At 42.9% G+C, this 15,651-nt stretch overlaps 1 protein-coding gene across 1 annotated transcript in view; it reads left to right on the top strand.

The window, feature by feature from the left end:
* AP3B1 (adaptor related protein complex 3 subunit beta 1) overlaps positions 1-15,651 on the top strand; it is a 2,578,902-nt gene that overhangs the window by 672,629 nt on the left and 1,890,622 nt on the right. Inside the window, exon 8 of the mRNA XM_044063704.1 lies at positions 3,903-4,061. Within this exon, the coding sequence (XP_043919639.1) occupies positions 3,903-4,061 (159 nt within the window). The remainder of the gene's footprint in view (positions 1-3,902; positions 4,062-15,651) is intronic.

Here is a 15,651-nt window from a genome sequence, read left to right as displayed (position 1 = left end):
AAGTTTTGCTGGAAGGAGTAGCAGGGAATATGAGCGGAGCAGGGAAGGGATCTACTAGTGTTGATTACAACTTGGACTGGACCGCCAATGAGAACACTGTCAGTAGCAGACATAATGCTAATGTGTGAAAAAGCTCGTTGAGCAAGAACACTAATGGGCATCTTTCAGGAGTAGACTTTACAAGCAGAGATACAATACTTCTGTTAAATTGTACTCTGGTCATTCCACAGCTTGTACTGTGTGCAGTTTGGAATCTGGCCAGGCTGCACCTTCTTCTGTGTGCTTTTCTGAGAACCGTATAAGGAGACAAATATCAGCCTGCTTGAGCGAGTCCTGTCGAAGGCCACCTGGAGAATCCATGGGAAGGAGGAGAAAGACCGGTCAGGGACAAGAGGAACTAAAACTCTTATATGAGAGCAGAAGAGATGGGAAGATATCGTATATGGATGCATAAGATTGTGTCGTAGAGAAGTAAGAGAGTTGTACTGAAGAGGAAGCAGAGAGAGGGATGAGAGACCTAAGGCAACAGATTTTAGGGACCAACTATTTTATGTATCTGCAAAAGTACTTATTCGTTGAGATCCTTATGTACGCAAGGAATGAGTTACAAGAATGGGTAATGGCAAGAGACTCCATGAAGACATTCAAAGGCCATGGAACAAATGGAGAAGAGGTGAGGGGGAGTATAGGAAAGCAGGAGAAATGGAATGCTGAATGCATTTGAAGGGCAGACTATATAGGCTTATTCTCTTATTTGCAGCAGCATTTGTTGACTGGAATAGGTTCATAGGTGTGTACTAGGCTAACGGCCCTGGAGCCTATATAAGCCTAGCCCAAGAAGATTCCCTGGCATCATGCTGCCCAAAGTTAGTTCCCAGTACCTTTGTCAAGCAAGGCCACTGAAGTGCATTGTTTACAAAAGGGTACAGTAAGAAGGAAGAGTACAAGTCTAATAAAACATTGCAAACCGTTATCAATTAATGGTTAGAAGACAAAGGTGCATATTATGTCGACTAGGTAGTCTTAACTGGTAAACAGAAAGAGAAAATCAATAAAATGTCTTTAACATTAAGAACAGCTTCGTAGAAGTATTGTAGTAAAGAAATACCTTAATTGCATTGTACAGGTTACACACATGGCTAAAGTTCTTAAACAGTTGGCAACATGAGGCAAGAGAGTGAGAAGACAATAAGATACATGTGAGCAGTCAGCAAATAAGTAGAGTAACAACAGTGTGCATTATTAATGTTGGTTTGTAGGTTTAGACTTGTATACAGCACTCATAGGTAAGTGATTTGTCTGCTATAGGCCGGGGTAAGAGAGATGCAATGAGTAGTTTATACAGTACAGAAGAATGCTGGTAATAGATGGCAGGCTACTGAGTTGTAAGACAGAAGTGTAGATTGTGAAGTACAGTACTTTGACACTTCATAGCTGCAGATAGATTGATTTGAAAGATAGATGAGCATAGTGAAGTAGGTTTAATGATGTTTGTGGGAGGGAAGGTTTAATGGAAGTAAGCGAAAAGTTATGGGAGGGTTGGCTTGAGAGAAATAGTTGGTAAAGGGAGTGAGTAGATTAAAGATACCACCTTATATTATAGTACCTTCAGTTATTAGCTTATAAACTCTGTTATTTGGCTTCAAGATAAGGACATTGCAATATTTACATTATGTTGATTGTGTAATACATTGTTAAACTTTATATCCTTTTTTCCAGACATGGGTCTTTCTGGATTAGCTTGTTACATCCACCCCCACTATTATCAAACAGTAATTAAGTAAAACTGATCTTGAACAGGATGCCAGTACACTGCAGGGTGCACACACATCAGCAGTTCATTTATCAGCATGTCTTCAGCATATAAAATGATTCAGAAGCCCCAGAAAATTCCATGCATTCCAAGGAAAAACTTGTTTACTCGGTGCAGAAAGCATCCCAACTGGGATCCAAAACCAGTGTGAGGTAACACTGCCTTACCTTCACACCGTGTTATTTAAAGCTCCAATGCAAATAATTGTAATGATTTAGTATACAGATTCCACTGTCTTAAACATCCTGCCCACTGTTTTCTTGTTAGAAGTCTGTAAATGCATGCAGAAGACTACTTTCTACTTTCTTCTCTGCTGCATCCACCACCATAATTCTGTTCCTGTATAACTGCCATTCCTTTCCATACTTCCACAGTTTATTTTTATTTTATTTTATTTATTCTTTGTTGACTAGGGTTAGTCCCACTAGATTAGTTGACTCTTTTCAGGGGAGACCCAAGGTGGTATTTATACTGCTAAGGGAATTTGGCCTGGGCATCGGGGAACTTCTACTCTTTTGGTAGGTGCTGTGGGAGCCTTTACATCCGCCTGAGTTACTATTAACTCAAGCAGATGGAACCTCAATTTAATGACACACTCAGGGGTGCAGCACGCCCACCTTATACTATACTGCAGTGTCAGCAGTCGATCTGTCTGGTTAGGTAATAGAACCCACAGCCTTCTGCACAAAGGCAAATGTGCTACCTGTTTGCATCACTGGCACTACTACAATTTTCCTACCAAGAATACACTTTCCCCATTTTGCTTCCATTCTTTTAATGTCATCTTCTTTTATTTACTCTCTTACCCTTTTTTAAAAAGTTATGCATTTCTGTTGTTCCAAGCAATGCCATCTTCTGCTTAGTGCCTTTAGGACTTTTACATTTAGAGAGACAAACTTTGTTTCTTTATGGTTTTCATTACAAATCTTTTTGCTTGTCTTTATCTCATTTGATAACACTGTTGCCTATTCATCTCACTTATAATTTAAAAACAGCTCTCCTCTTTTATATTCTCCACTCATTCTTTTAGATAGGGTCTAATGGGTTGCATTTATTTCCCTGAATCATACTCAGTTGAGTCATCGTAAAATCGATGCACTTCCATGAGAAGTTGAAATGCCGAATTCCGCTATACCCGACATAAACATCAAACCCCAAAAGTCCCTACTATGTTCCTGTTGTAGTTTTGTGGTTAGTAGTTTTCCAAAAATTAATGGTAAAAATGATGAGGTTCACGGGAATTTTAGGTGTGATGGTGTGTGGGGTGGTTTACGCACTTAGGTGTCCATGTGGGAAACTGTATATTGGTGAAAGCAAAACGTCTTTTGCAACTAGAATAAAGCAACACATTAGGGATTGAAAGTCCAGTTGCTATGTACTTTAAAGTCCATCACAATACTGATATTGAGAGACTTCAAGTAACATTTTTAGAACAAATATATATATTGAGCCTTTTAATGAAATTAGTATAGCCTTTTAATGAAATTAGTATAAAGAATAAACTGCTCCAGAAAGAATCTGTCTTCAGCTTAAAGTCTGAGATGGTGTTGTCCCCGAAGGGTTAAATATGGAATGCAATTGGAAGTGGTTGATTTGATTGTTTAATTAATTGATTATTGTGTAATTATTTTTTGTATATAAGAAATGCTTCTTTGAGAGAATTTTATACTCCGTAAAAGCTGTTGAAGCCAAGGCGCTAGAGAGCTTTTGAAGTTTTTTTATTATTTTTTAATAAAAGTATTTTTGGACTCCTGACCGTCAGATTTGTGGTTTGGTGAATTTCTATACATTGTTCAGTTACCAGACCCTCTTTTCTGGAGGATGCAATCCTCTATGAAATCCCTAAATGCAGTCATGATACCCATAGAATTCGTAATAACCTGACCTCCACTCTCATCACGGATTCAGCACGCTGCCTGCTATATTAGCATTTCGCATGTAAGCTAGATGTGACTTAGAAGATGGTTATATGCTATTTTCTTCTGCAGCAATTTACAGTGAAGTAGTTTTTATGATTCATTTGTAACTGCAGGCATGCCGCTAATGAGTTCAGAGATTCAGACTCAGTTCTGTTTGTTTCTTTCCTTAGGATGAAGCAATAGATGGAATGAATGAGAAGACCTTCTATGATTCTGAGGATGAAAAGAAAGAGAAAAATAATGCTGAAATGAAGCCATATGTAATGGATCCTGACCACAGATTACTCCTGCGAAACATAAAGCCATTGCTGCAAAGCAGAAACACTGCTGTACGTTTGATTTTTTAATTAATTATTTATTTTGTGTGTGTGTGTGTGTGTGTGTGTGTGTGTGTGTGCACCTCCATCCACACTATTGCAGTGAACTTACATTTTTTTAAATGGGCTTTGATTCTGATAGTGGGAAATCGTAGAACTGACTCCAAACCAGTCTTATAACAGCTGTAATAATTATTTTTCAGCTATTTTGTCTTTTGTGCAGGTTTAATAAATAGCATTTTAGGTTCATAGGTTCATACTAGGCTATCTGCCCTAGGGCATTTATAAGCCTAGCCAGAGTGTGTTTGGCTTTCGCCACCCATTTTAAATAAATTTTGCTATGCCCTTTTTCGAGGTTAGTATACTGTGCCTCTGTCTAACAGTGACACACAAGTGATACCCAGGGTAAACCTACGATCTCCCATCCACTCATCAAGATTCCTCTTGAAGAGAGTCAATGAGGGACTCTGCCTAACCTGGACTGGGATTTTATTCCAGAGTGAAGGGAGCCTCTGGGTTATGAATCTGTCCCTCCGGCATGTCCTATTTATTTCAGTGGTGAGGTTCAAGTCTCTCGAGCGCGTAGCTCGATGGGATTTGGATTTTTTGAGGTGCAGCATGTCCATTAATTCCGGGTTGGACATGGCTTTATACGTCAGGCACAGATCGCCTCTGAGCAGGCGGTATGCCACTGAGTAGTGCTGGAGATGTCCTTCAAGGATGCATCTGCAGTCATAACATATGGGTTGTCCTGCCTCAGGCAGCCCTTCGGTCGGCCGGATTCCAGTGTCTGGGTCTGGCCTCGGCTGATGTCGCACTTTCCCCGACGTCAGAGCTTCTGGGGTATAAAGGCATCAGCCGACGCCATTTTCCTCAGTCTTTCTTGGCGCACGGTGCCCGAAGCAGAAGCTGTTCGCAAGTGCCGGTCGGTCAGATCCAGAGATTTCAGCTATCGAAGACTTCGAAAAAAGCTAAGTACCCCGTTGGGGACTCTTTCTTGCCTCAGCCGATGTCAGACAAAGTAAATAATTGTTTAACTTGTGGGAAACAAATACCTCATAAGGATTTCCATTCTTACTGCCTTCCTTGCTTAGGCCCAGACCACGACGTATCAGCTTGTTTAGCCTGTGCCTCCTTCAACCGATGGACTCTTAGACGTCAGTCGGAGTTTGCAGAAGAATTTTTCGGAACCGCTTTTGCATATAAAATACCGTCGGAGACTCCGACTACGCATATGACCAAAAAACGCAGGGAAAAGGACAGACACTCGCGGCCCGCGGTTTCGGCTGAAACCACGGTTAGGCCTACCGCGAGTGTCTCTGTTTCGGCTGAAACAGAGTCCTCGGTTCTTCCTATGACCGAAACCATACCTCCGACAACTGAGGCCAGAGAGGCCCCGGCTGAGTCGGCTTCAGAAATCCCTACCGAAGCTATTAACCGGGCAGCATATGGCATCTTTTTGAGCCCTTTGATCCTCTTGGTGAGGTACTTTTGGGGTCTTTCCAGTTGCTGCAGGTGTCTGGTAAGATACATCCAAAAAGGGGCATTGTACTCAATTATGGACCTGATGAGGGATGAGTTAAAGAGGCATGATGACCTCCCCTGATCTAGATGTGAATCCCTTCATGATTAGGTGGGCTATATAAAATGTTTTTCTAACCACTTTGGCCACGTGGTTTTCAAATGAGAGATTGCTATCAACTTGGGTCCCCAGGTCCCTAATTACTTCTTCCGTACTTAATGGATTACCACCTGTGTGGTAATTTGTGGGCACTTTGTTTTTGCCAAAGGGGATGACTGTACACTTTTTGGCATTTAGCTTGAGGCCATGGCTCTGGCACCAGTTGTCTGTTTCTGTGAGGCCCTTTTGTAGGATGCTTGTGTCGGCTGGAGAGTCGATTATGACGCCTAGTTTGCAGTCATCTGCAAACTTGATCAGCCACAGTCCTTCCATGTTGGCCTGTACCTCCGAGAAATATATACCGAACAAGAGAGGTCCCAGGACTGAGCCTTGTGGGACGCCACTTGTAACTGGTTTGGAGTCTGACATGGCTCCAGCAATTCTAACCATGTGTGTTCTGTCCTTGAGCCAGTTTGCAACCTATCTAGTGACATAGGGGTTTATATTTAAGCTAGTGAGCTTATCTATAATGCCCGAGTGGGTATTGTATCGGAGGCTATTGCGAGGTCCAGGTAGGCTGTGTGGACCACCTTCCCCTCGTCAATGGCCTTGGTGACTGTTTCAAAGAAATCAACCAGGTTTAAGAGACAGGATCTGCCCTTAACAAAGCCGAACTGGGTAGGATCCAGTGTCTATACGTCCCCAATATCTTTATTTATGAGGTCCATGATGATCCTTTTCATAGCTTTGCAGACCAAGCTAGTCAGGCTTATGGGGCGATAGTTTCCAGGATCCGTTGAGGCACCACCTTTGTGGAGAGGGACCACTGTTGCTGCACGCCACTCTTTGGGTACATATCCTGTAGTAAGGCTGAGATTGAACAGTAGTTTTATGTTTGGGTTTAGCTCTTCCTGGAGTTCATGTACGACGCAGCCCGGGACACCGTCTGGTTCCATTGATGCTGTGTTTTTTGCTTTGGAGAGGGCTGCTTTTACCTGAGCATCTGAGATGTCAGGGGGGCAGCACTCTGCTGGGATAGATATTTGCCGTTTTGGTGGGGTGGGGGTGGGGGGGTTGCGCTGAACCTGTCAGCTAGGATGTTGGTAATGTCTGTGGGTTTGGTGTATTTTTTGTCATTTTGGACTAATTCTGAGCATATCTGGGAATTCCCACCCAGGTTCCTAACATAACTAAAGAAAGCCTTGTGATTATCCTTAGTGTCCTGTGCAATTTTTCTCTCGCCGCTGGCCTTAGAAGATTTTATGAGTGCCCGTAGTTTTTTGCTAATACTGATCAGAGATGCCTTGCCTTTTTGGGATTTTGCTCTGTCATGTAGTAGCTTCCTCCTTCTATTGTATAGTTTGTTTATGGCTGGGGTACACCAGACAGGACGTCTGCCGTTGGAGGATTGGGTCTTGGTTTTATTTGGGATTGCAAGATCCATGCATTCCTGAAGGTGTTCATAGAATGCGTTTATAAAGGATTCTGCAGTTTGGGCCGTATTTTCCACAGGCCCAGGGGCTTTGAAGGATTCCACCTCTGTTTTGAGGAGTGTGAAATTTGCTTTAGAGAAGATTTTCACTGTGGTTTTCTGGGCAGGGCGTGGGGTCGGGATGTGAATATCCAGTGAGATTAGTTTATGGTCTGATCTTACCAGTGAGGGAAACACTTCTGGTCTGGAGCATAGAGTCCCCATGTTGGTGATGATCAGGTCCAGTATGTTTTCCCCTCTTGTGGGAGTGGTAACAAGTTGTTCCATAGCATTTGAGTTTATAAATTCTAGGAACCTTTGGGCTAGGGTGTTGGAGCTAGAGTAATGCTCCCAGTCTATGTTTGGGTAGTTGAAGTCGCCCAATATAATGGTGTTTGGAGAGACCTTCATATTTTCCAGTGTTCTCAGGAAGGACGAGTGGGGTTCTTGGGTTTGGGAGGGTGGTCTGTAGCAGGCTATAAACTGGAAGGCAGTTTTACCCACTGTTAGTTGCACATGGATAGTCTCTGATGCTTCGTGCTGTGCCACCAACCTGGAGGTGTGGGTATCTTTGGCGAATATTGATACTCCCTCCTTTTGTGGTTCGGTCCAAGTTTTGGGGCTGAAAAGCATGGTATGAGGTATAACCTGGTAGTGCTGGGGTGCTCTCGGGAGCCTTGAACCAGGTTTCTGTTACTGCACAGATATCAATGTTCTCCATGCTAAGGAGAGTTTCGAGTGCGTGCATCTTGAGGTTTAGACTTCTGGCGTTGAGTAGCATTACTCTTAGTTTCTTATCCCTTGTGATACCTAAGGAGGTGGGTTTGCCTTTTGAGCCTTGCCTAAAAAAGGCACTATGGGGGTAGCAAGAGCCTTTGCCAATATCCGAAAGCCCAGGGGTGACAGGTGCAAGCCGTTCCTAGCGAAGCATCGTGGCTTGTCGAGCATGTCATCCCAGGCTGACAGGCATTGGTTCCCCTTTGAATGACACCAATACGTAAGCCAATTGTTGAAATTGATCATCTTGTCTTCATATTGTGGCATCATTCTTGGTGAGGGTAAGATGCTACTCAAGGTCAGGGTCATACTGGCCTGGGCTACATGCTCAGAGAGCTCCTCTATGTCTCTTTTCATGTAGTCCAGGGAGGTACGTCTCAGGTCATTCCCACCAGCATGGACAATGATGGAGTCATATTTGTACTTGCCTTGGAGTGACCTGAGTGCTTGTGTTATGTGGCGGATCCTAGCGCCCGACAGGCAGCTCACCATGACCTTCTCCTTGTTCAGCCTGGTGAGCAGGACGTCAGTGTGCCTGACGATAGAGTCACCTATTACAAGTGTATCAGGTGTGTTGTTTAGCCTTAAGGGCTGTGACTGTTCGGCACACTGGCTTTGTGAGCTATGTGTTGCACGTGTTTTGTTTTGTGGTAGCGGTGGCTTGGGTGTCTGCTTTGGAGGTCTCTGCTGCTTAGGCAGATTTTTATTTAGAGCCTCCGAGCATGTTTTTGTATGTTTATGTGTTTGGTTTGCTGTCGTGGTGCGTCTATGTGAGACTGGAATTGTAGTGAGTGTGGTTTCCTTCTCCTCCTGACTGGTTACGCCAGTACTGAGTTGAGAGAGCTTAGCCTCCAGTTTGGCTATATGGTTGCATCTCTCACATGTGTTGGAATTTGTTGGGAGGAGGAGAGGGTTGTCTGTGTACATGAGGCAGTTGTAACATTGCCTCAAGATTCCCAGATTCACCAGCTGGACCGGAGAGGAGATTGACAACTGACCTTTGGACATGCTAGAATAGTATTGGGAATTCTTTTATAATTGAAAAAAGGGCCAATGGGGAACAAGGTACTCAAGGGGAGTTTGTGAGGGTGTAGTGCTTTTAATTTTTTAGTGCTGACTTAGTGAGCAAGTGCCAGGTAACTTAAATGCAATGTGTTACAGGTAACGTAAATGCAAAAACGACAAACAGTAACTTTCTTTCAAGTGAAACAAGGAAATAAGTACAGCAAGCAATGCAGATATCACTAGGGATCCACAGAAGCGCTGAAAAGCCGTGTTTTAGGTGAAATTAGTGTTTCAGGGAAATAAACAAACAACAAGCATACAAACAAAGCTAGATTCAGCAGGCCTGGATCTAGCCTGTGCTACAGCAAACAAGGTGTACCAATTTCAGTATCCATGCTTTCTACTCCATTGGCATTTGATAGTTACTGCACTGTTCTTGAATTATGCTATTTTTAATGCAACCTTCCTCCCGTGTGAATTTAGTACTGTATTTACTACTTGAATATGAACTCTCTTACTGTGATATATACATCTTTTTTTCACATGCTGGTTCTAACAGGCTATGATCTTGCTTGCACTTGCTCACTTTGTACTGTCTTTACTACTGATACATTAAAGGAATAGGTTCATAGGTAACTACTAGGCTAGCTGCTCTTGCAAGGCATTTTATGCTTAGCCAGTTTCCCTTTTTGTGCTCAAAATAACCTATCCCATTTTGTTATAAATTGGCCTTACCCATCCCATGAGCAATAATTGTATATTACCCCTAATGAGAATAACTAGGATCAAAACCATAGGTAATTTGAGGGGACCCATGCATGGGATAAAGCATTTAGGAGCTGCATATGTCCATTAGTAGTACAGGGGGCAGTCCTGGGGTAAATTTTCTATTACCCTTCCATAGATCCTAGTTGCACTTGAAAATGGACAAGGATGAACTTTGTTTTATGTGGATGGGGAGCCTATTCCATAGTAGCAGTATCTTCTGTGAAATATACCTGTCCCTCCAAACCTTTCTGTTGTTGCAGAAGAGGTTCAGATCCTAGACTGAGTATTTCTGTATGTCATTTGACTTTGACTTACTGATGTGCAGTAAATCCATCAGTAATGGGTCAGAGGATGTCTTGTATGCCAGACACAGGGCTACACTTAGTAGTCAGTAGGATACCAAGTTTAGTAACAGGGCTTTGATTTGGTCCATATAGGACATATTGTTTAGGCCTTGTTTTTCTTTCAGTAAGGTGTCTGTGTGTGGGTGTTCCGGTTGTTGCATGAGTCTGGCCAGCTGCATGCCAAAGGGGGCGTTATATTCAATGATTGGCCCATTGAGGGCTGAGTAAAGGAGGACAATAACATCCCTAGATCTACACACAATCCCTTTGTTTATAAGCTTTGCAATATAGAAGGACTTTCTTAAAATGATAGACACATTTGTTCCAAAGTTAATCAACTATCCACAATAAGTTCCCAAATCCCAAACGTCAGCTCTTAGGGATGTATTGTCAGTGTGGTAGATCCCTAGAGTAGATGACATAAACACATCATATATACGCATCTAATGCACAGTTTTTGCTATTAGTACATGTAGGTATCAGTTAAAGGTAAATAAAACCTGCCTTAAACATTAAAGTGGCAGTCATGTTAATTAAAACTTCAAATAGCTTTTACCTTCTCAACTTATCTGGCCAGGATGCAAGTTCAGTTTGTTTTTACCCCTTTTATAGCCAGACTTTTAGCACTTGATATTTGGCAATGTAGCAACTGCCTGTTTATCAAAATAACCATCTGCTACTAGAACAACATGATAAAATTTCTGAGAGGTGTAAGTAACCTACTTAACTTGAAGGAATCCTCTCACCCATACATATAATTAGTAAGTCTCACAGAAGCCCACCCCAATCTCTGCATGCCTGTATTTTATGCACATATGCTGAGTGTGTTAAAATAAATCTCTGTCTAAGCATCCCATGATCAAAACAATCAGGCCTTGGCCTTAGACCAGTACCATAACACCATCACTCTCATTCAGCACACATTTTGTGTGTGTGTGTGTGTGTGTGTGTGTGTGTGTGTGTGTGTGTGTGTGTGTGTGTGTGTGTGTGTGTGTGTGTGTGTGTGTGTACATATGTCACTTGGTACAGGGAGTCATAGTGTTGTAGAGCTAAAACCAGACTACTTCCAGGAAGTCTACAAATTAATGACTGTTAGGCAGACATTCTTCTCTTACCTGACTGGGTAAGAATAGAGTGGTATTCAGCTGTCTGTCTGGTGACTGGATCAGTGATGTTACGAAGGCTCTAAAATCCCTCAAACTGGACACACATGACTACAGCCTGGTAGTGGCTCATGTCTGTATGAATGATTTGAGTTTTTCAACTCAGGCGAACACGCTAGATATAGAATGTTCACATGTCCAATGCAGACAGTACTCTTGTCTTGAATGGAATTTTATTATCACCCGGAATGGTGCTCAGATCCAAATAAAATGTAATTGGCTGAGTAGTTGCTGCCCTAGTGGAGTATAGGAATAAAACTCTGTGACCCATCTGGCCCAAGTTTGATTAGCAGCTTGAATGCTTGACAGCACATCAGGAAAGATGTGCTTGACTATTGGGGGTGGGAGTGGGGGTGGGGGGTGGGGGTTGAGTGCTGAGACATACGCTGGAGTTCAGAGAGAATACCTGGCTGAAGGATTGAGAAGGTGTGACCATCCTCTGGGCCCAAGGTGGAGCATGAGCTCAGGGGATGATCTGTATTGCTTGCTGAGCCCCAACTGGTGATGTCTGCATGTGCAGGAAAGTTAAGGATAGGAAAAATCCCCAAGCTGCTCTGCATGAAGCAAGTTGACTTTAAGGGGAAAGAAGGATGGCTGTTTCTATGATGTGGAGCATGATTTCAGTTGCCATTTGGCCTTGGTTGAGGGTGGGGGTGGGGGTGGGGCAAGCCAGACTACCTTGTCATGAGATGGCTTCACCTTTCTCCTGTAGCATGCATGCCAATGGGAGAGCAACCAGAGGACTTAAAAATAAAATAACTGACTAAGTAGATGGGGTCATTCAGGGGAGGTTCCAGTATATGTAATTTTGGACAAGACGATAGACTTACTTAGCAAGGAATGGCATGTGCCTTTCATGTTAGCTTTTGCATACTTCCCATATTAGCAAACAAATGTGCACTAGATTCCATTTCTGACCTTGTGAAGGGTGTTGTACTTGCTGACAAAAGTCAAAATAAGTTGCCTGATCTTGTTTCTCTCTTGGAAATTGAACATATCCATGTTTGTGTAATAATAGAGACACAACTTCATTTGAAAAGTAAAACTCTCCCTGTGCCATGGTTCAGTACCTTTCACACTTTTGGACCCATGGGTAACTGTGAGGAATTATCAGTATTTGTCCAAGACCCCATCATCTCCAGACAGATTCCCATGAACCTCAAACAGAACTCCAAATAACTCTAAAGATAAATTGCAACTTTAATAGCCAGCTGTATGGCCATGAACTTTTCTAAATGTGTTACCCAAAATTGACCAGAAACTGCATGACTTTTATTGTGTGGACTTCACTTGTCTGGTTGTTAATTGAAAAGATACACATCACTAACGGGGGGCATTCCCAGTGGTTCCTTGACCTAATAAATCAAACTCCATGGAACGTTGGCTTACTGACCCGGGGTCCTAATATTCTAGATCTTGCCTAAGCAAACTTAACTCAAGTACTCTTCTGCACCCCACCTTAAGCAGCCCTGGTCAAATCTGAGCACAATGCAGGGGTCTTTTCTGTGAAAACTACAAACACTTCCTTGGTCATCTCTTTGAGTGTAAGGACTTTATAAAAAACAGGCATCCTAAAACACTGCAGTGAGTTTTTATAGGTTGACAGGTAAGTGCTGGTTTATCTGCCCTTGTGGGTCATTTTAAGCCTAACCACTTTCCTTTTTTGTGCTAGAATTAACCTATCCCATATGGTTAGAGATTGGCCTTACACATCCCATGGTCAATTATGATATTATCACCACTAATGAGAATAACTGGAATTATACCATAGATAATGTGAGGGGGGACCTATGCTAGAGGTAAAACCTGTGTCCATTAGTAGTACAGGGGGCAGTCCTGGGGTAAATTTTCTGTTTCCCATCCATAGATCCAGGTTGTGCTTGAATGTGGACAGGGACAAGCTTTGTTTTACATGGTTGAGGAGACTATTCCAGAGCAGCCGTATCCTCTGAGATACACCCATCCTCCCAAACCATTCTGTTAATGTTGTAGAAGAGGTTTGGATCTCTAGACAAATTATTTCTGATGGCCTTTGATTTGCTGATGGTGCACTAAATTCATCAGTATTGGTTTGGAAGAGGTCTTGTATAGCAGACATAGGTCACCCAAATGCCGAACAACTGATTCAACTCTTAGGGGGGTATTATCAGTGTGGTAGATGTCCTTCCATATCACTGTTGCAGTATTCTTAACCTTAGAGATTTTCTGCCAGGGATAGTCCATTGACCGGGCAATATACTAAAGCCTTTAGAGTTTGTATACAGCGTACATCACTTATATGCTCCCTGTACAGAATGTAGGGCATAAAGGTTACGTATGGATGCAGTTACCTAGACCTTCTTTGCTGCCAGCTGAAATGCTATATTTGCTCATCTGTCTGAATGCCCCTTTCTGTGCTGGATACCTAGCTGTTAAATAATTTCCCAATTGGCATCATTTTTCTTTTTACTGTTGGTCCTGTTTTCCTTTGGTTACCTGGAATTCATGTCATCTCAGAGTGGGAGATGTCAGTGTGGGAGGCAGATTCCCCCATAAGGATTGTTACAAACAATGTTTCTTTTGTTTGGGTGCTTCCCGTGACCATACTTCCTGTAGTAGTTGTAAGGCATTTGTGCCTGTTATAAGCCAGTTGTCTTCCCTAGCCATCTATCTCAAAAGTCAGAGGCTTAAACAGTTAGCCCAAGGTAGCATGGCAGAATAGATTAACAATGAGGTACTCCCATTAAGCAAGAAGAATACCAAGAAATCTTGGCCGGTTTCTTTAGCTGTCCAGCCTCCACTGGATGTGTGTCTGGAAGTGAGTGAAAGCTCTGTAGACCTTCCGGTGTCAACTTCGGATTGCTCTGCTGTGACCCTGTTGGAGAACAGCGTGGATCCTTCTTTTCACTCCTCTGAAGTTTTGCATGTATCTGCTGTGGACATTAAGGGGAACAGCAGTTGATTATCTCAGAAGGCCTTGGAGGGATTTTGCAGATTCTTGTCAGGGAAGAGGTTCCAGGTACTCCTATTGAATCCTGTCATGGTTTGGAACATCCTGTGTTTGTTACGGCTGACATCCCTACCAGGAATTGACAGAAGGCTAAATATTCTTTAGTACATCCCAAAAACCCTCAAAGGGAATGACAGGGGTTTACTCAGGGCATGTTTAATGCTTTAATAGCCCTGAAACCTCCCCAAGGGGTTTCTGTGCCAACCCCCCTTTGGACTTCTATTCCTTTGAAAAGGCCTAGAGAACCTGATCTCTAAGATGAGGATTCAGAGTTTGATGAACAGGTCCTTGTCTTACTCTTCCCAGATGCCTTCTCTTTTGGCTTATGGCTCTGATGAAGAGGAGTCCATTAACTCTGAGTTTTCTTTTGAGGAATTGTCTTTTGGAGAGACAGTAGCCAAAATGATGGAATGCTTTAAGTGGGATTCTTCTCAAGTGTCTGATATTTAGAAGAGGTATTATGAGCCACTTCTGCTGGACACTTTTAAACCTTCCACAGTCCCTCCTGTGTCGGCTGCATTGTTGGACACCTTTATAATGGCCTCTAAGACTACTGATTATTAACCTCTTCCTCCCGAGAAACCTGACCAATTCTGTAAGGTTCCTAAGGATTGTCACTTCCTGTTTAAGTGTCCTTTTGCTGATCCTGCTGTACTGTCAGTCTCCTTTGATGAGCCTACCAAGGTTCTGGCTTTGAATAAGTGCATTGGAAAGAATTGGAAAGAACATCTAAACGGCTCCACTTTGGTCTTTAGGTCTATCAATTACCAGACCCACATGACCCAAGTGTGCTTTGGCTTTGATTGCCCAGGCTTGTCCGCTTATTTCTGATATCCTCTTTTAGGTTCTGCCTCTCAGGTGGCTTGCCACTCTTATCAAGTGCAGCTGTGATGCTGCTGATGCCTCTTCCAGGTTACCTGAGGAGATTAAGGCCACGTTGCTGGATGCTCCTTTGAATAGTAATAATCTCTCTGTGACTCTTGCTGCTGATAAATCTCTTCAAGAAAAAGGTAGAAATTTGCAGAATGTTCAACATTTTTGTGTCTCCTATCTCCAAGTTTCAGAGGAAGTATCCTAATAGGTCTGCTTTTGATCGCAGGCAACCTCATCGGTCCACTAAAGACAGGAAGGGTGGTAGGTAAGCTCCTCTTAAGTTTTTCTGAAGCTTCTGTGGCTCAGAAGCCTCCTTTGTCTGCTAATCATACTTCTCTTTGATGTTTTGTCCCTGTTAACCCTCAGTCAGGTTTTGTTGTCCCTTTGGCTTTCCCTCTGTCTTCCAAACTGCATCTCATTGCCTCGGATTCTTGGGTTCTGTCCATCTCTCCTTTTCTCCCTTTTCAGAGATTCCTCAGCTTCCTCAAGAGCAGATTCCTCATTTATCAGAGGTTCTTGGGTCCCTTCAGGGGACCAGGGAACTATTCAGCCTGTCGCTTCTTCCCAAGCGACAAAAAGATTTTACTCCAG

The sequence above is a fragment of the Protopterus annectens genome, chromosome 2.part2, assembly GCF_019279795.1.
Source record: "Protopterus annectens isolate FY-2018-M chromosome 2.part2, PAN1.0, whole genome shotgun sequence".
Taxonomy (NCBI): domain Eukaryota; kingdom Metazoa; phylum Chordata; order Ceratodontiformes; family Protopteridae; genus Protopterus; species Protopterus annectens.
The sequence above is the reverse complement of the archived record's forward strand: the minus strand, read 5'-3'. Positions and strand labels throughout refer to the sequence as shown.